This window comes from Arvicola amphibius, chromosome 8, assembly GCF_903992535.2.
Source record: "Arvicola amphibius chromosome 8, mArvAmp1.2, whole genome shotgun sequence".
NCBI classification, from domain to species: domain Eukaryota; kingdom Metazoa; phylum Chordata; class Mammalia; order Rodentia; family Cricetidae; genus Arvicola; species Arvicola amphibius.
The window spans coordinates 9,205,882-9,230,676 of NC_052054.1; the positions used below are offsets into that span (position 1 = coordinate 9,205,882).

A 24,795-nucleotide genomic window follows, 5' to 3' on the forward strand; every position below is an offset into this window, starting at 1 on the left:
CAACGATGATGAGCTGCATTGAAAGTGTAGCTGCAAACCCAAGTAATTAACCACAAGGGATGCATACACTTCACAAACAAAATTCTTAACCTCTCTAGCTCTAAAACACGAGTCCTAAAACGCTCCGCTCTTGGGCGCCTGGGGCCGGAAAGATGAAAGCGTAAGGAGAACCCTGTTTCAGCAACAACCTTCCCGGCCCTTTCCCAAAGTTAGGTGGCTAACGGGGGGTCCAAGTCGCCCCGGAGCCCAGGGGTCCTCTAATGTGCTGTCCCAGAGCGCTGAGTGGAGAAGGCAGGTACGGAATTCACGCCAGGGAGCGGAGGAGGAGCTGGGAAACCGGAGACAGCCCGCCTCCGCCCGGCCCCAGCGCGTAACAGAGCTGCGAGCCCGACTGCCCAGGGCGTGTCACCGCCGGGGAGCGGGCAGCGCTGCGACGTGGCAGGGCAAAAATCAACGGAGGACGCCCCTCAAAGAGCAAGAGCACGTGGGCCTGCGAGGATGGCGCGGACAGCAGCCCCGCCAGGCGGCGCCCCGCCGCCGGGCCAGACGACGTTACCTCCGCCCCAATGGCCGCCTCCAACACCTCCATGGCGCCCTGGCCGGTCAAGAAGCGGCCAGTGCGCAGGCGCGCCTGCGGACCAGCAGGTAGGCGGGGGCACGAGCCGGAAGTAGCCTTTACTACGGGCCCCTCCGGAAACCCCGCCGGCCGGAACTGCCGGGAGTTCCTGCCTCCAGGCGGAACCTCGCGTTGCTCGGCAACCGGTGCGGGCGCCGCAGACTCGCTCCACCGTTCCCGGAGCAAGCCTAGAGTAGCTGCTCCCTGCTGCGCGGGCCCGCTTGCGTGGCGCCCGCTTCCCCGAGAGCCGCGTCCCCGCGCCTCGCGGCATCCCTGCCCTTGGCACTATTTACACGTCTCCGGCTCCCACGACTCCTTAACCCCCACCTGCCACAGAGCCCACCTCCACCGAAGGGGAGGTGGTTCGACCCCCGACATGGCGTCGGCGATGACAGACCGCAGTTCTCGGGCGGCCGAGGCCTCTGGCACCTACACCTACACCAGCAGGCCCCGGGCCGTGCCTTGCCAGCGCCGCCGCTACCGGGACAGCCTGTTGCAGCCGTGAGTGACCAAAGTAGCGCCTGTCTGGTCTCCGCTTTGCATTCCATCTGTTTTCCCTTGACAACGCGCAGTCAAAACCCCCTGCCCTAAAATAACACAACTATGTGGTTAAACAGAAGCACAGCTGGCCTGAATCATGATGTGTACACGAATGGTTATAGACAGCCACCACCAAACACCACACGGGGCGTATTAATCGAGTTCTGCCAAGCTGGTTTCATCACCCCATCATGCAGACTGAGAAAGTGAAGCACAGAGAAGTACATGGATAGCATGTACCAAATGAAAGAGCCAACCACATTCAGCTCTTTCCACCCCAGCCTGGGTGGATTAGCCTTCCATGCAGGACCACAAAACATACTAGTGAATATTTGCTGTATTCAGGCCTGTATATGTAATAAAGACCACGGAATTTATAGTTCTCTTAGAGTTCATTCTGTAAGCTTTAAGTTTTGGAATAGCAGGACTTAAGAGCGGGAGATTTATGGAAGCAGGCATCTCTGTGCATTTTGTTCACCTTGGACCTTGCCTGCCACACCGGAAGCTCTCAGTGTAAACGGAATTTTAACTCTGGGCCAGGCCTGGCACAAACCTGTTATCCTAGCTCACTCAGAAATAGATCAGTAGGATGGCTGAGTTGTTTCTTATAGTTAGTTGATATTTATGTTGAAATAGTGTGTTTACTGATAGATCAGTGTATCAAAGTAATGCAGAAATGCATGGTAAAGTGTTTCATGAAAGTAGTTAACAAACCAGAACATATGAGACCCTTACCACAGGAATGGTTACCTTCCATGATACCCTCATAAATGAATATATTGAGGTGACTGCCATTAGCTAAATTATGTAACCATGTCCAAAGAATGAATGTCTTTAGGTCAGTCTGCCTCTGTTCTACAAGGTTCTTAGTCTAATCTTGTTCAGAAGTTTCTCTGTTGACCCTAGTATGTAACTCCAGACAACACATGTCTAGACTAGATAACAATGTGTCAAAAGGGAGTCAAGATTACAAATTATCTTGATGGGTATATTACTGGGCTGAATCCCAGTTTATAATTAGGTATGAGAAGCAATTTCACTAGCACAAAAATCTCATTTTACTCTCAGAGTAACTTAAAACTGTTGTAGTTCAAGGGCACCTGCCTTTTTGAAGCACAATAAATTGTAGAACTGAAAGAAACCATTAGAATACAAGTTTTCTCATTTTCAAACCAGAAGTTTTAGTAGTTTGTGCATCCCTAAGCTGGAAATGTGAAACTTTTTTATTTATGGATGAGTGCTCTTTCTGCATGTACGCCATAAGAGGGCAACCACTCTAGATGACTGTGAGCCACCATGGCAATTGAACTCAGGACCTCTGGAAGAGCAGCCAGTGTTCTTAATTGCTGAGCTATCTTTCCAAGCACATGAAACTTTTTTAAATGTGAGTGTGTGTGTGTGTGTGTGTGTGTGTGTGTGTGTGTGTGTGTGTGTGTGTGCGCGCGCAGCACAGGTGTTAGTGGAGCCCAGAGGAGGGCATCAGATCCCCTGGAGTTGGAGTTGCAGACAGTTGTGAGCTGCCTCACATGAATGCTGGGAACGAAACTCTGGTCCGCTGAAGAAGCAGTAGGAACATTTAGCCCTTGAGCCTTTGCTCTAGTCCCCACACCTGAAGCTCTTTGACTGCCATGATGCCACACAAGAAAATTCCACATAGGACATTGTGTGACTGGTCATAGTCAGAATACAGATACACTAAAAATATTGTATATAATTACCTCCAGACTGTGTATGTAAGGCATATATGAAACATGTTTACATTTGAGTCATATATAAGCAAATATTCCAAACTGTGAGGAAAAAATCTGAAATACGTATAGTTCCAAATATTTCAGATAAGAGTTGCATATAATATGTATTATAATTATGTATTTGTTGGTAGTTAAGCAATCACAAATACATAAATGCAGTAACATTGACCTGTAGGCTTGTGCCCAAACCAAAATATGACATTCTCCTCTTACAAATCTGTTAGTCAAGATTATATAAACCTTTTCATAAGTATTTTTAATACAAAGAAATAAAAAACTTGCTTTCTACCTTTTGTTTGACGGTGATCAATGAAGCTTAACATTATCCTGATAGCCAGAACATTGTTGGTTCCCTAAAAATGGCCTCTCCTTAATCCCCAGAACCTGTGAGCTTACAACCTTGTCTGTTCAGATGTTAAGAAGGGAGGTGGTCCTGAAAGTCTGGGCGGGGCCAGTGTCATCTCTGAGAGCCCAAACAAATGAAAGGGGAAAGGGAGGCTGGAGGAGGACTTCTAGTCACTCCTCTCTGGTGGCTTTGATCAGAAGTACCCGACAGAAGCAATCAAACATCAGACGGAGGAAAAGTTCATTTTGACTTGTGGTTCATTGTAGCAGGGAAAGTGGCATGGTGGTGACGTTGCAAAGAGAGAGAGATGAGGACTGGTGTTCACCCTGCTTTCTCTTTTCTATTCAATGTGGGACCCCAGACGTGGAGCGATGCCATCCACAGGACAGGTCTTCTCACCTCAGTTAATCCAGTCTAGAAACTCTCTCGTAGACATACCCTGAAGTTTGTCTCCCAGATGATTCTAGATCCCATCACACTGACAGTATTAACCATCATAGAGGCGAACATCTGGGGACTGGGGCGCCCTTAGAGTCTGGGAAAGGCAGCAGAACACTCTCCCTGTTGTCTCCAGATGCGTCCCTATAAGACCCGCTGTGGGCCTCTGGCCTCCAGAGTTCTCAGAGAAGAAATGTGTGCTGACTAAAACCATGAGACGTGTCTGTCGGGGGAGGGGTTGTTGTGGATGGAATTACGTCCTTAAATTTTCCTTTGCTTCATCCAGAGTCCCCCGTGGTCTCCAGTTGTCTTACCCAGTGCCCCTTTCTTTATCCATTTTCCTGTGAGAACAGTAAAGAACTTAGTCTCCAGTGGCTCTGATGGAGTGAGCGAATGTAGTTAGTTCCATAGTTTTATTAGCCACTAACTTCTAATCCTATGAGACGGTTTAAACAAGTAGGTAGTTCTAGAAACGCGCAGAGAGTGTATGCCGTTCTCTCTGGAGGCAGATGCCTCACTCATCTTCCAGAGGCATTGGGTATCTCTAGCGGCAGTGAGGGAAGAGGGAGGCCAGGCAAACTTTGACTGAGGCTGCCAAGGTTTAGCAAAGCTTTACCTTTGGTTCCTCCCTTCCCTCGTCAACTCCTTCTCTTTGCCTTCTCTAACAAGGCCTTTTCTTCCACACTAAGTTTTCTAGATGTATATTTGATCCATTTTTTGGTTCATTTTTACATTTTCACACCAGCGATAGTATTTTTCTTAGTTTAAATCCACAGGTAAGGCATTGAAGCCCCATCCTGTGAGGCTGAACATGCAGGTGTTTGTTTTATTGTCGGCACGGGAGGCTGCTCCTGAATCTACTGCAGTTTCAGCTGCAGAGTGGGCTCCTCCATCTCTGTCCCGCTGCCCAGCAGGACTTCTGCATCCCCTGGGGAACTGCTTCTGCCACTACAGCCACAAGTAAACTAAGTCTCTATTCTGTTTTACCAATACAGACTCAGGAGTCAGATACTGGGGTGAAAGCCTGCTAGCTCAGAGAGGCCAAGAAGCAACAGCTGACCTTTCTCCTTAGCCAGTGACCCAGCAAGAGAGCTTCTCTTCCCATGCCCCAAACCAAAAAACTGCCAAACTCAAGTCCCTCCTCATTATTGCCTGCGCATTTCTCTGTCCGTTTTCCCAGACTCCCTCTTACTCTCTATGCTACTTCCTGTCAACTAGTTGCTGGCGCTGCCTCTTGACCTAAGGTTTTATTTAATTAACACAAACTTGGGGTTCACAGTGTGATCAAATAGCCCACAACACAGATGGATTATTATAACTTTTTAATTCAGATTTAAAGAGATCCCTGCATGGGAATTGTTCCCGTTTATTAAATGCTGCGGTGGTGCCAGGTAGCCCTTGCAACAGCTCCAGGAAGTGGCACTACTTTCATTTCCCAAGGGGCAAACCATGTTATCAGTTTTGTATGCATTTTTCTGCACTTCTTTCCAGGCTCATAGATTTATATTCAGATTCATGGCTTATTTATGGATAAACAACAATAGCTCTCTTTGTCTCTGTCTCTTTGTCTTTGTCTCTCTGTCTCTGTCTGTCTCTCTCTTTCTTTGTGTGTGCGCGCGCGCGCGCGCATGCGCGAGTGAACTTTCTCTCATTGAACAGGGACCAGGAACACTATCAGAGGAGGGAGAGGACTTATTTCAGCTCCCACTTTCAGAGGTTTTGGTACATGGTCATTTGGCTTCATGTTTTTGGAGGTGAGGCAGAGAATCATGGTGGGAAGAGTGTGAGGGAACAGAAATGCTCACGTCATGGCAACCAGAAAGCAGAGGAGAAAATGACAGGGAAGATCCCGAGCCAGGATTCCCTCTTCAGTGTCATACTCCTAGTGACATCACTTCACCCAATTAAACCCAGCTGTCTGTAAGTCCACATCTCCATAGTCTGCAAGGATGAGTCCACCAGTAGCCTAACTTACCGAGTCAGAGAGCTCCTGCTCTAATCACCTGGGACATCCTCACAGACACCTACCACTTTGCTTTACTGGTCTCCTAGGCTCTGTCAAGCCAGTCAATCAAGATGAACCATTACAGTTTATTTCATAGCAGCAGTAACATACACGGATCTAAGCCTCCTCTGCCCTCTTAGTGATTGGAGTGCTCAGTTGTCTTCCATGGCGTGGTGATAATGCCGATGTGGCTGTAACCGTCACTGCTAAAATTGGTAGATACTCGGTTTGCTTCCAGCTTTTGCTACAAAGAATGAGGTTTGACAAACAACTGTGTGTGCTTTTTACTTCCGGGAGGTAGGTTCTTAGGAATGTGATTGTTAAGGCATACATTTACTTAATTTACAATGTAGCTATCCTCCAAGAATATTAAACCTATACATTGCATCCATATCAACAGTCGGTGTCAGGAGCTCATTGTTTCGACAGTGCCAACCCAGTATCCATCCTCCCTTATTGTGATTAGCAGTAGGAGGCGCTAGCCAGTTCAGAACCGCTGCTCTTCTAAAATGCCACTGGTCTCGGTGGACATAGAATAAATTGTTCAACTAAAAGAGGACTTTTGGCCGTCCAGGTAAAAGACAGGGATGTCAGTTGAGCAGCAGATGGTGTAAGAAAGACTGGGGCATGGAGTCAGAAATTCCTGCTAGCTGTAGGGATGGAGAAGAGAATGTGGTCATGCATGACTCCCAGCATGTAAGTCACAACTGTGGTCATTGGAACCGTTTCGTCAAATAGAAAACACTTGAAGTAATAAGCTGGCAGGGGAGAAGACTAGCTCAGTGTTGAAACTACCTTCTAGACATCTTAGTAAGGTATCTCTAGGCAGCTGGATATGCCTGGAGTTGAGAGTACTGAACTAAAAAAAATAAAATAAAAGTGGCATATGGGTTATGAATGAAGCTTTGCTGGTGGACAGAAAGCTGAGCCCTTGGAAAGTCTAGTTAAGTGGCCTGGAAACAGCTCTGGAAGCAGTGCACAGGGCTAGGAGAGAGAGTCGTCCTATGCAGGAGCTGGCACAACCTGAGACCAAGTAACACGGACAGGAAAACATGCTCGTGTGTTCAGGAGAGGCTTCAGTATGCAGCAGCTTAGCCCACGCAGTCAGCTCTGATAGCGGGTCGGGGTGTAGGCTGAAGGTGGGCTTCACAGCTGTGGACAGCCGTGCACTGATGGCCTCGAGGGCCAGCTCTGGGGCTGTGCTCTTCATGCTCATTCTGGCTCCCGATATTCAAATTTGCTGACATTTCAGCAGCACCTTTAGCTTGGAAGAACAGTGTGAAGTCTGACTTTCCTTCTAAAACCTGGTCTGTTACTAAATGCACATTTCAGTCCCTGAGAGGGACTTTTCACATTTGCTGAACAGTCTTCAGTGTTTACAGACTGAGCCCAGCTCTGTCTTACTAGGAGGGGAATGTGGGCAGGTTCTTTTCCATTTTACTCCTCTTAATTAGGAGTATTAGTTCCCAACATGAAATTATTGTTAGCAATAAATAAAATTTGTAAGGTCCAGCCATATAATAACTTATATAAATGATAGCTGTCTGTCTCCTTATGTTATGACTGTACTACAGTTTCCTTTATACATTTTTAATATTTTTATTTTATATGTACACATGTTTTATCTGCATGTGTGTGTCAGATACTAGAGACACAGGGTCCCATGATACTGGAATTACAGATGGTTGTCAGATGCCATATGAGTGCTGGGAACCAAACCCAAGTCCTCTGGAAGAGCAAGTGCTCTTATCTGCCATCTCTCCAGACTCTACAAATATGTTTAATCTAAATTCTATTGAAATAGGTTCACTTAATGGATTCAAATAATATACCATTCACTTAGAATTTTCTCTTTTACAGAGCTGACGAACCTTTGAATTATGGAAACATAATGTATGACAGAAGGGTGATCCGAGGCAACACCTATGCACTCCCCATGGGACAAGTGGTAAGCAGTCTGGCGGTGTCCTCATTACTTCCGTTGTTGTAACAAACACTGAGAGCAGACATAGTTAGAGAAGGAAAGGTTTACATTTCCTTATATGACCTACACTTTGGGTAGCAACCCAGCATTCAGGACAGTCAGGACAGGAGCTCAATCTTACACAGCCTAGGGTTGGTGCCTCCCACAGTGGGCTCGGCCCCCACATCAGTCATTAGCTCATTAGTCAAAACAGCCTTGTACAGACAAGGCCCCAGGCAAATCCAGTCTGGGTAGTTTCTCAGTTGAGCTTCTCTCTTCCCAGCTGACTCTGGGTTGTGTCAGGTTGGCAGTAAACACTAAAGAGGACAGTTGTCTAACACAGCTTCCATGTTATCTGTGCTCGAGGATTAGTTGTATGTTTGTGTCAAATTTTGATCTGTCACCTAAAACATTTATAAAACGAAATTAAAAATTACTTGAAGAGTAATTTTTTTAAATACATAGAAGCTGGAGGTGTGTGTCATGGTAGAGTAATTGTCTATCATGTGCAAGGCCCTCAGTTCAGTCTCCAACACTGCACCCTGAAGTATGTATGCATGCATATGCATATAGTATGTGTGTGCGTATGTATGTGCATATATATGTGGGTTCAGTGGTGCTGCAGGAGCTAGAGGGGAAAGGAGTTACTGTTTGGGGTCTAGAGTTGGAGTTCCAGAAGGGCAGTGGTGGTGCAGGTCACAGCAGGGCGGCTGTGCTCAGTACCATGGAGTTGTACATCAGGACGATGGATGTGGTGCGCAGCATTGTTTCTGCCCTGTCTGCTGCGCTCTGGTACTAAAGAAACCTGTTTTCTTGAGTCTGCTCTACAGGATGAATCCTTTCACCAGCCTGTATATTCCCCACCCTAAGAAAGAAGAAGTGGTAGCTTTTACATTTCATGTATTTTCCACAGTAAATAATTACTAAAATAAGTCCTAATATTTTACTGAACAGGATTCTAGTGAACCCTCTGAAAGCTTCTAAACTTTGACTTTGGATTTTGTACTAAGTTGCTGCAGATCAGTTTAAGGAGTTTACAGACACCACTAGTGTGAAGCCTTGCTCTGGCTGGTGTCTGACACATTCCGTTTGTTTAAATTGTCTTATCCTCTACTAGTGATATTAATCAGAAGTCTGAATTGTGTGTCTTTTCTTTACTCAATCAGAAATACTGAGTTTCAGGGTCTAGCTAGTCTGAATAGCTAGGATACAGAGTTGAGGGAGACATGCCGTAGTAGTGAGTGGCTGTTTCTTGGCATAGATGTCACATGCAGTAACTCTGTAAGCCCTGCAATGGCCATCTGTGAATGTTACAGTCAGAGCAATAGCTCCCATGCCTGGGTCTGCATCAGCATCATCTGGAGCCTTCTCCCTTGCCCCAGTCTCCTGCATTAGGACCTCTAGGGCTTGAACACCACACCATGCTTTATTTTCCCCAGACAGACTCACTATCAGGACTGTGGTTTTTTAACAAGCTTCTCTAGACACTTAGATCCAGGCAGGAAGATCCATACATGGGGTCTAGACATTTTGTGTCACTTTGTTTAGCAGTACAGTGACTTCTTTAATCAAATAATCAGCACCTTACTATAAAAATCTGCCCTAAAACTTCCTGTTCCTCCTCGTTAGGACTAAACCCGCTAGGACACACCCCAGAAACCCTAAAAGATTCGAGGAGGGACGGCTGCAGCCTGGCCGGGGACTTTGAGACTCAGCTGAAAAGCAGCACAGCCTGTGTTCCCAGATATCCTCTCTACCTCTCCATAACATGCTCATGATGCTGGAGGCATCATGATGCAGGCACAACCCCGAGGGGATCCATACCTTCCAGATACTCTCTCAGTACCAGTGAGTCTGGGCAGAGTAGGGAGCACTCTCATCCTACATACAGAGCAAGACAACCCACATCCCACATACCCAGCAAGAGTGCAAAGCCATACCCTACTCCACATTTTGAAGCACTGTCCACAAAAGTAGAGCAGAAAGCTGAATTTCCACCCTCACACAGCCACAGTGAGGTATGAGGTAGGTAGTAGAAGACAACACAGGTTGGTGCCCTGCTTTTTCTGAGTGCTGGTAACAAAACCAGTGTGGAGCTAAATGTATTTTTATCTAATAGTAATAAGGAGAAACAATATGGTAACAGTAGGTGCTTGGCCCTTCCTGCCCCGCCACATCCAAACACCAGCATCAGCGGAACTATGCCCCACCCAGTACCTTTAAGTAGAGCCTAGCAGGGAGGTGGACTCCCATTCCCTCCAAACATGTACCTACTGTAAAATAAATGAACTCCTACTGAAAAGATTATGTAGTACCTGAAGTCCCACAACATAGGGTTCCAAGTCTCCAACAAAAAAAAAGTTACTCATCGCCAGGCAGTGGCAGTGCACACCTTTAATTCCAGTGCTCGGGAGGCAGAGGCAGGCAGATCTCTAAGTTCGAGGTCAGCCTGGTCTACAGAGTGAGTTCTAGGACAGGCTCCAATGCTACACAGAAAAACCCTGTCTCAGAAAAAGAAGCTACTCATCATAAAAACCAGGATAGTCTCTTATGAGATAAAGCCAAGATGACAATACATGAGACTCAGATGTAGCAATTATAAGATGTAGAAAATATAATAGTCAAAATTATTTTTGCCAGAAGTGAAAAATTATGAATATTTTATACAAACAAATAAGCAACTTAGCAGAGAAATACAGAATATAAAAGTGGACCAAATGGCGCCGGGCGGTGGTGGTGCGTGCCTTTAATCCCAGAGGCAGGCGGAGGGAGCTCTGAGTTCAAGGCCAGCCTGGTCTACAAGAGCTAGTTCCAGGACAGACTCCAAAGCTACAGAGAAACCCTGTCTCGAAAAACCAAAAAAAAAAAAAAAAAAAAGGACCAAATGGGAACTGTAGAACTTAAAACTAAAGCAGAGTAAAGCACTCACTGGACTGTCAGTAGTGCATCGGAGACGGCACAGGAAGAAATGAGTGACTCAGAAGAAAGTAAATCACATGGGGGAAAAGCTATTTGAATAAATAGTGCATGAAAAGTCTACAAACTTAACGACAGACTTAAGAGTTAAGAGATCCAGGGCATGGTAAACCCCAAGGAGAAGTCAAGTTCACGCCAAGCCTCATCTAATCTAACTTGGGAAAACTGAGTTGGAAGGAGCTGGAGAGAAGTGATGGGCTAGCTGACACCATCGCTGCTGCCCGCTAGCAGGTTCCCACCGGAGCTTTCATTGGCCCATGCCAAGCCCTTCGTTCGAGGAGGTCATGCTATGGTCAGAGGTGATCACTCTGCATTCAGAGCAAACATTTGAATCTCTCTTACAAAGGCAGCAGGAAGGCAGATGCTTGGCTGACTAGGTGGAGCTATGTCTTAGTTGACCAGTGGTCACTGGAAGGAGCAATTTTAGATGGGATATATTATTGAAAACATGTAAGAGTAACTGAGCCCTGAACATTAGACATTTTAAAACTAGATGATAGAAAGGGAATGCACCTCAGCAATAGAGTATTTGACTAACATGCATGGGGCTGTGGATTTGATTCCTAGGTCTGAAAAACAAAAATAGATGCCAAGTCAACATTGTAAGTTGCTATGTTGTAACTTATTGTGTAAGTACTATGCCCATAGAAATTCAAGAAAAAGAATGCAAGAATTTCAAAACAATAAACAAATAGAAAACAAAAATGACAGCCTATACCCTATCATGTGCTATGATCTTATCAATGATTTTTTTAAACATAAATGGTTTGAATTAAGTAGTTAGAAGTTAGAGCTCATAAACATAATCCAGCTACATTCTATGTTTAAGGAAAATCCCTTTAATTGTAATTAGGTCCAAAGTAAAATTATGGAAGAAGATACAGTATGCAAACGTTAATTCTCAAATTTTATATAAAGACTTCTGTTTTTAGTTATGTGTATGTGTGTGAGTGTGTACATGAGTGTAGTTGCCCTAGAAGGTCAGAGGCATCAGGTGCTAGAGTAAAGGTGCTTGTGAGCTACCTGAGAGAGATGCACAGATACACCATTTGATTGGACAGTTTTACTCAAGATATCAAAAATACAAAGCAGAAAAACAGTATTAAAAACTATGAAAGGGAAACAACTCACCTACAAAAGCAGACACATCAGAAAAACATCACAGCCCTGACCGCCAGGAAGCATGGAGGGTAGAGTTTAAACCCTGAAAGAAAATAACTACAGCCAAGGCCACTGTCCCCAGGAAATCCATCCCTACAGTGATGAGGAAATGAGCCATGTGAGGACACTCCAGCACTTCAGAAGATACCTAGAGCACTGTCCCCATTGGAGGAAGAATGTCTCAGTTCCCAGAGCACATTGTAACTCTCGTGTCAGATAGACTGACGACAGAAAGCTAGGAAGGAGTCCATCAAGTCCAACACAGTAAACGAGAAAACCCTACAGTAATTTATAAAAACCTAAAACCAACACAGCAGCCAATAAAGTCACAAATACTAGCAAACATCCCTCAGTAACCTCATATGTAAATGGACTCAACTCACCAGTAAAGAGTACTGGCTGATTAGACTGGAAAAAAAAAAAAAACAAGTTCCAGCTCACGGGTCATAGACCACAAACCAAAGGATGGAAGTCAATTTAGATAGAAGCCAAGAATCAGTTGGCATAGGTAGTTTTTCTGGCAGCTGATAAAGTAGTCTTCAGAGTGAGCTAGAAGAGATGAAGACCACTGTGCATTAGTAAAGGGGAGAGTCACCAAGACATAACAGTCGTAAATGCAAATGTGTGTGCACCAAACCTTACATGAAGCAACACTAACACGGAGAAGGCCTGCTGCAGTAATAGAAGGTGACCTTGGTGCCCCACTCTCTCCAAACTAGAAGTCAACAGACTTCAGTGTTAACTGTGCCATGGATCAAGTGGACCTAATGTTGACAGAATATTCCATCTAACAAAGGAGCACACACACCCTTAGCAGCTCCTAGAACCGTCTCTAAAAGAGACCACATTCTAGGTCGCAAAGAAAGGACTAAGCCAGAGAGTGGTGGCATGTACCTTTAATCCCATCATTCAGCAGGCAGAGGCAGAGAGATCTCTGTGAGTTTGAGACCAGCCTGAGCTATAGAGCAAGTTCCAAGACAGGACAGGCTCCAAAGCTACACAGAAAAACCCTGTCTTGAAAAACCAAAAAAAAAAAAAAAAACAACAACAACAACAACAACAACAACAAAAAAAAAAACCCGGTGAGGCCTAGATGGACTCACTGCGAAACTGTATCAAACCTTGAGGAAAGAGCTAACCAATTACATTCTTAACAGCACTGAAATTCCTGTGGAATCACCACAGGCCCTAAAACACCAAAGCAATTCTATACACAAAGGGCAGAGCACTTGGGGAGGCTGAGGCTAACCTGAGCTACATAGGGAGACCTTGTCTCAAAGAAACTGAGGGGAAGAAATCAAATGGATCATGGATTTAAATGTGAAATATAAAACTTGTAGGAGAAAACCTACAAGAGTGCAGAGCTTGCGTGACCTGAGGGAGTAGCACACACAGAAGCGAAGCTGGACTGATGAAAAGTCTTATACAGATGTAGAAGGGCAAGCTACGAAACACTGCACATCATATTTCAACAGACAAGCTGCACATCTGACCAGTGTCTTATACTGAAAATATGTAATTCTCAAAGCTTGAAAGCTAAAAACTATGCAAACCAAATAGAACCTGTCAAAAGTTGAGAGCAGAGGAAGATACTGATGACAAGCCCGTCAAAAGATGTTCAGCATTAGCCGTGGGGAAATGAAATTTTGAGCTATTGTGATATACTTACTATACACTTATTCCAACACTACCGTTTAGAAATTGGCAATAAGGGCTTCAAGGGTACATAGCAAATGGAAAGAAATATTCAAACCTACGGTTGCGTTTATGTGTATCAAACAGACATAGAAATTTACCTTTGCACATAAGCCTGTGTATGAACATTCAGAGCAACTTTATGTGTAGTGTAAAGAAGCTGAAAGTGTATTCTAAATGGTTTTCTTTCCCATTAGGTAAGTGTTAAAATCAAACTGGTGTGTCCATCCAGCCAACTTGTACTACTCAGTGAAGGCAGGGTTGGGGGTGGGATACTGGAGAGGCCCAGGAGTTAAGGGGACCTGACTTTGGTTCCTAGTGCCAATGTTGGGTGACTCATAACTACTTGTAACTCCAGCTCCAGAGGATCCAGGGCCCTCTTATAAACTTCTAGTCTGTGGACCCACATATGTGCATAATTAAAAATACCTTTAAACAAAAAGGGGTAAGCAGTTAGGTTATTGGGACATGGTACAACCTAGATGACTCTCAGGGAAGTGCTTAGTAAAAGCAAGTCACGTTCAAGGAGTTATCTGCTGTAGAATTCCTTATGTATAACATTTAAAAACATTTTTATATAACTAATAGGATTTTCCATACTCCCAACTCAAAAAAATGACACACATGCTTGTTGTGATAATCTGATCACTGCACATTGTATATGTGTGTTGAAATGTCACACTGTGACCTGTAAATAAATACAATTGCTTTATGTTGACTAAAAATAAAAACATGGGGGTCAGGAGATGTTCAGTCAAGTTTTCTTTTCATAATTGTCTTGACTTAAAACGGACAGTATTTTCAGCCTCTAGTCAGCTTTTTTGTTGACTTGAAGAAGCTTTCTTTGGACCCAGGGTGTTTTCTCCTTGAACTGATAAAATTTTTAAGGGAAATCTATTCAATTGAATTCAGATTTTAAAAAGTCCTACTAGTTTTTCATTTCTTAACTATCTACCAAAGTTTACTGTAACAGAATAAATGCATCCGTTTTACTAGGCACCAGAGAGCTGATGGTAAAAGTGGTTGCTTGAGGAAAACCAGGTGATTAGCTAGAATTCTACACCCATGTGTCCCAGTGTGGATTTGCTGTTAGCTTGGCATCACTTGACCACACCCCCAGTCACCAGGAGGCATCAGCTGACACACGCTTTGGTGCTAGCCGGAAATGCTTTGACAATGGCAGCAACTGCCTGCTCTGAGAACTGATGTTTGGTGTTTCTAAGCCTTGTCTGTCCCTCTCAGCCCGGACAGCCTGATCCTCTAGAGCTTCAGCGACAACAGCAGGCCAGGAGGAGGGCTCTTGCCAGAAAACGCGCCCAAGAGCAGCTCAGACCGCGAACACCTGAGCCTGTGGAGGGCAGAAAGCATGTGGATGTGCAGACAGGTACCTGACCATGCCGCTGGCATCATGGCTCATGAGCTGTTCCTGTCAGTCCACTGGAACTTACCTTTTCTTTCCTTCCTATTATTTATGGATCTCCTGTGTGTATCTGTCTCTCCCCAGAAATATGGTAGGGAAATCTGTTCAGTAAGCAGCTACATAGAACACATGTTGTTATAATGTTGAGAGAGCTAGAAGTAGGGATTTGGACTTGATAAGAGTTTCCTAACTACTAATTCCCAGTCCTTCCCTCATATTATATGACTGTCTTAGTTAAGGTTACCCCTGCTGTGATGAAACACCATGACAAAAGCAAGTTGGGAGAAAAGGGTTTATTTGATTTACACTTCCACGTGGCAGTTCACCACTGAAGGAGGTCAGGACAGGAACTCAAACAGGGTTGCAACCTGGAGACAGGAGCTGATGCAGAGGCCATGGAGGGGTGCTGCCTACTGGCTTGCTCCCAGTGGCTCGCTCAACCTGCTTTCCACCAGCCCACAGATGGCCTCACCCACAATGGGCTGGGCCCTCTCCTACCAATCACTAATTAAGAAAATGCCCTACAGGCTTGCCTACAGTGGGTCTTATGGAGGCATTTTGTTAATGGAGGTTCCCTCCTCTCTGGTGCCTGTGTCAAGTTGACAAAATTAGCCAGCACAACTTCAAAGTAGCATTATTATTCACAACCCAGCTTAGGTCACTTTTCATCAAGACTGATGAGAGCTTCACAGCTCTGTGTGGACGTTTGACTTGTCCGTCCGAAAGGTGACCCCACTCATATGTAGTCATCTGCCTTTCACACCGGCCTCTCTCTCCCTTGCTCTCCAGGGCTTTGCACATTAGGTGTCCTAAAGCAGGCTCCAGGGTTTACTGCTTTGTGCACTCTACTTAGCTGGTCAGACTGTCATTACTGAATGTGTGAGCAGCAGATGAAGGTCTGAGTAAATGTGTATTGTTGACATGGGCAGGACCACGACAAGGACGAGTGCTGTCTGTCTATTCTTTATTCCCTCGCTGCCCCTAGCCAGTTTCCAGGACCAGGCCATGCTGGACAAAGCATTTCCTGTTGACAGGCCTTGGTAAGCTGACAGTACTTGGTGTTTTCCATGGACTAATGTGACTTGAGATTCTTCTACCTAATGAAGACCATGAGCAGATTCACCAAGGTTATTTCTGGAGTAAAAGCAAAAAGAATAAACTTCCCCCTGCCCTTGAGCCAAGCCTAGAATGAGTGAGTGCCAATGATTAGCCATCTTTGTGATTCTAACAACTAAGGCTTGATGTGTCAAAAGCTATAAATGTGGCCAACACAAAACTGTAAACTCAAAACATGAAAGGTTTTACTAATTTTTTTTATACCTTGATTGTGTAGTCTCAAGCATTCACTCTGTAGATTCCACATCATGTCATAACCACAGAAGACTGGACACATAATATTCATATGATCTGGATATAAATGATCCAGCCCCTACTTCTTATTTATTGTTGCCTCTGGCCCTTTACCTGTGATTTTCTTATGTTAAAAAAAGAGTCTGTGTGGCAAGTAACTTTGATCCATTTTACACATGAGGAACTGAGGGCAGAGAGCTATATCTTGGTTGGATCCTGTGTTCAGCATTTGACACTAGTGTTCAAGTCTTCCTGTGGTACCACATTGCCCTGCCTCATCAAGTTATTAACATGGCCTTTATTTATTTAAGTGTCTATTTCTAAACTGTGCATAGAGAGAATACCAAAGAACAGTTTGGTTTGATGCATGATTCTTCAAACCCCAGGCACTTAACACACAATTATAATTAGTAAATATATCATTAGTAAATCTTGTATCTACTAAGATGCAGTCTCTTACTGTGGATCCTGGGTTGGCCTTTCATGTAGCTCCTCCTGCTTCAGCCTTCTAAGTGCTGGGGTGGCGGTTCTGTGCCCCCGTGCCTGATAACGTCTTCTCTTTGTTGACATTTCACAAGTATGTGAATGCCTTAAATAAACCATAGTTAATTGTAAACCCAGAGTACATAATGTTCTTCTTAGAATTATACCTTGAAGAGATTGCTGACCGCATAGTTGAAGTCGACATGGAATGCCAGACGGATGCATTTCTGGACAGACCACCAACACCGCTCTTCGTTCCTGCCAAAACTGGCAAAGATGTGGCCACCCAAATACTAGAAGGAGAGGTACAGTACATCCTTCTGGCTTCCCTCTTTCTTCAAAGAGGACATACAGTTATGACATAAGACATAAGTCATAAGTTGTGGAGTGCATAACTTTTATGAAGGGATTACATGTTTAAAAATTCTGAATGGCATTTTCATCTCCATGTAGAATGTATGAATAGGTCAGTTAATGGAATAAAAAGTTATGACTACATGAATAATGGAGTAGAGAAGTGCAAGGAATTTTTTAAATTGTCATTAAAATTAGAAGACAAAGTTAGTTTTCAGTCACTGCATAGAAAGTTCTGGTGTTCGACATGAATCACTTCAGATGTGTGCTATTCCTGGTCCTTAGTCAGTAAATGGTTAGCAGTAAAAACAGAGCATGAAGGACGGGGACGTTTCCTTTAGTTTCAGAGTTCTGTCTTAAAATCATTGAGAGTTGGAGTTCATATTGATAAACGTAGATTTTTTTTTATTATTTTAACTTAGTAGATTTTTGCCTATAATCAGAAGACTCTTCTGTGTGCCTTGTAGGGCTGCTTTGAGAGTGCAAACACAGAGTGGCTGTGCAGAGCCTGACACACAGACGGCACAGCCGTCTCCTATTGGCGTTCTCTTTGCATTCTCTTACACATTTGGTTCAGGATTCAAATTTTGTTTGCTTTCTTCTGTGTTTAAGCTCTTTGATTTTGACCTTGAAGTCAAACCAATGTTACAAGTTCTGGTGGGGAAGACGATTGAACAAGCCCTCCTGGAAGTCATGGAAGAGGAGGAGCTGGCCAATCTGCGGGCCAGTCAGTATGCATACGAAGAAATACGCAACGTGGAGCTGGCTGAAGTTCAGCGATTGGAAGAGCAAGAGAGACGGCACCGGGAAGAGAAGGTGGAGCTGTCTGTCTGTCTGCCTGCCTGCCTGCCTGTCTGCCTGTCTGGCTGGCTGGCTCTCTTTCTTCCTCTCTCATTTCTTTGGGAATGGACCCAAGGCCTTCCATCTTTTATATATTGTACCCGAAGCTGATCGTTAGTCTTTTGGCTACTTAATACATTACATTGAAACTTACATAAAGCTGGTGGTCTTTTTAAATACATGTGAAGAAGACTACAATATTTGTTGCTCAGTTCTCTCTTGTAGATCATAAATCTCTCATTGTTGACTTACATGTTGTAAATTCCAGCTTCTATTAATCTACCTTAGTCAGCTTCCAAAAGCTTCCAATGAAGTGCAGGTCCTATATTACATGTGTCCAAGCTGGATGCCACTCTTAAATATCAAAAGCTTTGGAGGAGCGCTAGAAAGGAATACCTTGATTTGCCATCATCCCACAGCAGAGAGATGAAAGGAAGGAAAGATATTCGTGGGGGTAATCAGCAGAGATCTGCAGAGAGCGCTAAGTCTGTCTCTCAGTGGCCAGGCCCTGGTTTCCAAAGTATGTTTTATGAATCTTCAGTAAGAAAAGTTATATAACTCATTTTAATATTTAACAGAAAAATCTATATTTAATCATATTTAAATGTCTTTCTGGTATTGACAGTGGCTGTTACCCTTCCTTATGCACCGAAACAAAACATAGTGCCAGAGTACTTAAACCAATGAGAATGATTACCCAAAGAGCCCAAATTACTGTAAAGAAAAGTGCATTTGCTGAGAAATTATACTCAATACTTAATCAACTGGATTTTGTATCTTCTTCCAAAATTACTAATTATTTATATGAAGAACATAGGACTCATAGTGAGGCATGTTCCTGTGCAAATCTTTGCTTGCATATATAAAATAGACACTTTCTGCAGAAACTACATTGAAATAACAAAATTATCAATATGTATATATGGGAAAACTCTAGAACATAAGTCATCTAGATTTGTATATGTTTTTAAACCTTGAAAATAGAGTATTTAAAAATATGTTAATGCTCCCACTTTTATATAGGCACATTGAAAAGCATTCTTTAGTTTTGTAGATGTGATATGACCTAAAGGAGACAGCCACACACAGCACAGCAAGCTTCATGACCTTCCAAGTCATTTCAGCTTTATTAATTCAAAGAGGTACTAGGCATTTACTGGGTATAAGGCGATCATCTCACCTGAGGAAGTCTCTGTGTCCTTAGCAGGAGACGTAGCCTCACTCCTGGTACTAAACCAAGTCAAACAATTGGCTGATGTTCTTTGATGGAAGATTCATAAGGATAAAATTTCTTATTACTTTATGATGTTACTAATAAAAACACATGTCATTATCTAACATAGTTGTTTTAGACAAGGTCTTCTTGTATAACCCAGGAGAACAGTTAACTTGCCATTCCGTCCTGCCTCAGTCTCACAAGTACAGGGATTAAAGGCATGTGCCACTGTGTCCAGCTGCTGTTATCTTTTTAATAGCATGCATACAGTTAAGTGTAAAAGTTAATTTACTTGAACATGGATCAGGAGACGGGTTTTTCCTTAGGTTCCTTTATGTCTCCATAAGCTCAATGCCCACTGGATGCTCAAACATTATACAGCGCAGTGAGTCCTTGCAGACATCTTGCTGAGCACTTTTGACAGCTGTAGATTCTTCCACATACTTGGCCACACTGGCTTCAGCGCTTGGGAGGATGAAATAGTCAGATAGCCACATGCAATGACATCTTTCTCTTGACAGGAACGCCGTAAGAAACAGCAGTGGGAAATCATACATAAGCACAACGAGACGTCACAGAAGATCTCAGCTCGTGCGTTTGCACAGCGGTACCTGGCTGACCTCCTCCCGTCTGTCTTTGACAGTCTCAGGAACAGTGGCTATTTTTATGATCCAATTGAAAGAGGTCTGTGGAGATTTTTGTTATATTGACTGTTATACCAGGAATATTCTTACTGCTTCAAATTTATTTTATATGTATGATCACTGCCCTAACAGGCCAGCCTCAAACTCATGATCCTCCTTTTCCTCCTGGGTGCTGGAAGCACAGGTGTGTGCCACTATGCATGGCCTCATGACCATTTCTATTTTAAATTGGAATTTTTATATTTCTGAAACAAAAAGTTATAGTTGTTTAAATGTTGTTCATAATAAGTATCATGCCCCTAATTTTGTACCATTAATAGATATCAAAAGAAATTTTAAAATATTTAAAGTAGTATATTTATTTAGGATATTAGCATATCTATTAAGAAGCAGGATTATATATTAGAAAGTGCAGCCAGGCAGTGGTGGCGCATGCCTTTAATCCCAGCACTTGGGAGGCAGAGGCAGGCGGATCTCTGAGTTCGAGGCCAGCCTGGTCTACAAGAGCTAGTTCCAGGACAGGCTCTAGAAACTACAGGAAACCCTGTCTCGAAAAACCAAAGAAAAAAAAAGTGCAATGGACTTGACGTCAGAACATGAGTTTAGGTTCCAGTTTCATTAGCTTTTTGACTTTCATTTGCATGCTAGAAATGATGATTTTTTTTTAGGAATTAAATCATAAAGTACATGAAATTTTATATACATAGATTCATTCTGTAAGTTCTGTTTCTCTAGAGAACCTTGGCTACCACATATTTTGGCACTAAATGTGGTTCTAGAGCAATAAAAGTATAAGGATGAATTTTTTTAAGTATCTGAATCATTGCAGGCAGTGATGGCACAGTCCTTTAATCCAGCACTCAGGAGGCAGAGGCAGGCGGATCTCTGGGTCTGAGGCCAGCCTGGGAGTATCTGGAGTAGATTTTCCAATTGCCAACAGTTATGGTTACTAAAGCCTCTCCCAGAAGCATGGAGAGCAGCAAAAACCTGTGGTGTGAGTGTTCAACAGACTTCTCTAGACAAACGCGCTTGACTGACCTACTGTGAGAAGCAAAGAGTTTAGTGACACTGTATATGAAGCTCTGACAATTTGTGGAAAAAATAAGAAAAATGATTGTGCTGGTTGGTTGCCCCTAGAATGGATGGATAAATTAACAAAATAGTAGGTCCCATAATAAAATTCACCTACTGCTAGCATCTCAGGTAATGGAGGATAGCAATGAACTCAGTGATAAAATTGACTGCTCGAGATACGTAGTAAAGTCTCGAGGTTTCTAAGTACGTGCTGGCGGGGAATCTTTTCTCCAGCAGCCACAGAGCACAAGGTGTAGACAGTCAAACCGAAGCCCTCATTATACGATTGACTGAATTCAGCAACGATTCAAGTGCCAGCTTCAGGCTGCTGGTGGCTAAAGCACAGGCACTGGTTGGTAAAGAATGGCAGCTGTCCCTTGGGTGAGATGTGTGGGAGGACGTCACTGAGGCTGAGACCTGAACTCCTGCATTCTCCAGCACTATCTCCCCCAGGATGTCTGCACCCTTCGCAGAAGATGTAGCCTCACTCCTGGTACCGGTATCTGTACTAGTCAGGGTTCTCCAGAGAAGCAGGGCTGATAAATAGAATGGATCTATGTGTATAAAAATGGTATTTGTCAGAGCGGCCCATCCAGTAAGGAGTTTGGTCTACGAGGCCAGATGTCTCATCTGGTCTGAAGTATATATGGGAATCCTAAAGTAGGCTCTAATACCAGGGAAGGATGAACTTGCCAGTGAGTGGGAGGCGGACAAAAGCCAAAGCTTCCTTCTTCCATGTCCTTTGTATAGGTTGCCACCAGAAAGTGTGACCCAGGTTTTAGGTGGGTCTTTCTACCTCAAATAATCCAATCAAGGAAAGTTCCCTTACAGGTGTGCCCAGCAGCTTCCGCTCTAGTTAATTCCAGATGTAGTCAGGTGGACGATGAAGAACAGCAGCTGAGGTGTTTAGTCTCCAGCTGTTGCATGAAACTGCAGCATCAACGTTCTGCTGCCATCCACCTTGTGCTCTAGCTAGGCATGTCAGTCAGCCGCCACTGTGACAGAACACCCGGGCTAATCATGTAAAGGATGAAAGGTTGTGTTTAGCTCAGGGTTTAGGAATTTCAGTATGGATCCATACAGAGTTGTTTGACTCCATTTTTTCTGGGCCTCTGTGGAAATCAAAGCTGTTGCAGTAAACAAAACTGGCCGGGCGGTGGTGGCGCACGCCTTTAATCCTAGCACCCTGGAGGCAGAGGCAGGCGGATCTCTGTGAGTTTGAGGCCAGCCTGGTCTACAAGATCTAGTTCCAGGACAGGCTCCAAAGCAACACAGAGAAACCCTCTCTCAAAAAACAAACAAAAAAACCCACAAACAACAGCAAAAAAACAGTAAACAAAAGGGGTGTGGTCCCAACATGCCCTTCAAGAGCACACACTTCCTCAGGTAGTCCCCACCTCCCAGCACACCGCCAGCTGAGAACTGTGTGCTTTGGGGAAATAGTTAAGATCCAAGCTGTGGAGCAGACTTTTTACTATTGGTAACAGAGAACAGTAATGCTTGTTTTTGGTTTTGTTTTGTGTTTGTCTGTTACATAGTTTAAAGCTTGAAAATAAAAATCTTGCCTGAGATATGTCATATATAATAACAAATACTGTATTCTATCATTCTCTGTTATCATCCTATTAAGTAGATGCCTAAAAACCAACTTGAAACTTTGAGTGTAGATTTAGTGGGCAGTCTTGTTAAAATGCTTAACACAATGAACGTCCCACTGAAGTTGGAGCAAAGTTCCTACGAATAGAAGTGCTTAGTCTCCACTGCAGCAGCAGTGTTTCCTAGACAGCCCCTTCCCAGAGCCCCTTCCCGCTGCTCAGGCTCCATTGGCTCCAACCTCAAGGGACAAAGTCTCTTTCCCAGTAATGCTCATGCTCAGTCTTTGTCCCACTTCAGCAAAGGTTTCCCAGATGAGCATCTTCTCTCTGCCCTCCCTCCTTCACCCATCTCAGATTGTGCTTGTGGGCCCAACTGTATTTTGACTCTGGAAAACCTCATGATTTGTAAAATACCATTTCTACTGCAGTAGAAGGGAAGTTGAGCAGAGCATATATAGAGAATACGGCAAAAGTGATGCTGTGTGAGTCTGTTTAATGTTTTATGTTGAGAAGATGGTGCTGCTGATCATTACATTGGGGAAGACATACTAATGATTTGCAGAAATGCTTAATGAAATTCTTTATTGCAGACATTGAAATAGGATTCCTTCCATGGCTAATGAATGAAGTTGAAAAAACCATGGAGCACAGCATGGTGGGAAGAACCGTGCTTGACAGTAAGTTATTTTATATAAAACTGTTCCTAAACTTTCCAGTGGGGAAGAATAAGTGAGGGAGGAACAGTGTTGTGGTGCTTCTTAAACTTGGTTAATCAGCTGTACTGAAACAAGGGTACAGTTTCCACCCTCTGTAATTTCATCATGGAATATTTTGTTGCTTTGTACTTGGTATTCAAAGACACAAAGAACGTAGCTTGTTCAATGCATTAATTGATAGTTGTTGTATATGCTAAATTTATAAAGGCTAATGGGAAGGAGGAAAGGCCTAAGGGGTACTTTCTATTCATTTATGGGCGGTGGTAACCCACACCTTTAGAGGCAGGTGGATCTCTGTCAGTTCAAGGCCAGCCTGATCTACAAAGTGAGTTCCAGGACAACCAAGGCTACAGAGAAATCCAGTCTTGAAAAAAACGAAAACAAAAACAAAACAAAACAAACAAAACATAGCTTCTACTTATCTAAAAGGAAAGTACTGAAACTCACAATGACCTTTGAAACTTTCAGTGTTGATCCGTGAAGTGGTTGAAAGAAGGCTAAACAATTACGAGAACAAGGAAGACAGACAGCCCTCTATGAGGTCGGATGATGTGTTTAGTGCTCCTGACACAATGACAGAACCCTCGGTGAGTTTAGAATTACAGAAGCCACCTTTAGAAAGAGACTCCTTTCAGAAAATACCATCCCAAGAAAGGAAGCCTGTGGAAGAAGGGGAGATCTTTTGGCAGAATGACCAAACAGAAATAAAGGAGTCTTTAGGGGAGGATCTGTCACAACCAGAAGAATCATGGGAGTCAGGAAGCCATTCAGCAGCTGGTCAGTAGTAATATAGTCAGGTACTGGTTCATGTGACCCCAGACTTTAGAAATTGTGACATTTATCCACCAAATCATCTTGTCTAATTGGTTGAACAAATCAGTTACGATAAAAATAAAACTAATAAAAGAGACCCTTTTTCATTTATTTAACAAAATTTCCAAAGACCATATTGTCATACTCATACTCTTGTCTAGTCACTAGTTTCCATTACTGTCCTGTATAACTAGTAAGTGTATCTTTTCTTCATCCTCATTTTGTGAATTAATTCCGCATTGGTAAGTCTAATATCTCATGTTAGTTAATACTGCTGTCAGTCATTAAGCTTGTCTTCTCTGTAGGAAACTACCCCACGCACTTTTTGAAGAATCTCTGTGTGTTCCTCAAGGCTGAGGTGCATCCTCCCTGTGAGGAGCAAAAATCCAATCCTTGTTTATATAAAATTAACCACCACCCCCTCCAAGTTTAACCAAGGCTTACTGACTGCTCTCAACTGGTTTCATTCTTGCTTTCCCCTCGCATTTCGTCTGTAGAAAATGTCCAGGCAGCACCAGTAAAATCAAAGGCCATCTCTCCCTCCACACACAGTCTCTGCTGTCCGCTGGCTGGAAGTGCCCAGGCCTTCATTGTGTGGATTGTTTAGGTCTATTTATGTTTCAACATTAGGGAGTCTAGGCTTTTGCTCTGTAACTAATAAATTTGTTGTTTGCATATTTTAGTCGTTGCTAAATACTATGTCTTTTCATACTAGTTTACATAAATTGCCTGTCTCTTTAAAATGTGGCAAGGTATTGGAGACCGTAGATGGCTGTAGTGCATATAGGGAAGTCACACT

General features: G+C 43.6%; 1 protein-coding gene across 1 annotated transcript; it reads left to right on the plus strand.

The window, feature by feature from the left end:
- Nucleotides 1-363: 363 nt before the first annotated feature.
- On the plus strand, nt 364-24,566 carry Rsph3 (radial spoke head 3). Its single transcript, XM_038340561.1, has 8 exons — nt 364-1,117; nt 7,557-7,644; nt 14,734-14,875; nt 16,904-17,049; nt 17,711-17,914; nt 19,676-19,838; nt 23,058-23,144; nt 23,652-24,566. Exons 1-8 carry the CDS (start codon nt 567-569, stop codon nt 23,966-23,968), a joined length of 1,698 nt encoding a protein of 565 aa, XP_038196489.1. The 5' UTR covers nt 364-566; the 3' UTR covers nt 23,969-24,566.
- The last annotated feature ends 229 nt before the right edge of the window (nt 24,567-24,795 follow it).

Bases quoted from the DNA above. Each gene is read 5' to 3' on its own strand.
- Rsph3 (XM_038340561.1), top strand. From the start codon at position 567: ATGGCCGCCTCCAACACCTCCATGGCGCCCTGGCCGGTCAAGAAGCGG. The intron at 19,839-23,057 runs GTCTGTGGAGAT...TCTTTATTGCAG, and splicing joins TTATGATCCAATTGAAAGAG to ACATTGAAATAGGATTCCTT. The intron at 23,145-23,651 runs GTAAGTTATTTT...TGAAACTTTCAG, and splicing joins GGGAAGAACCGTGCTTGACA to TGTTGATCCGTGAAGTGGTT.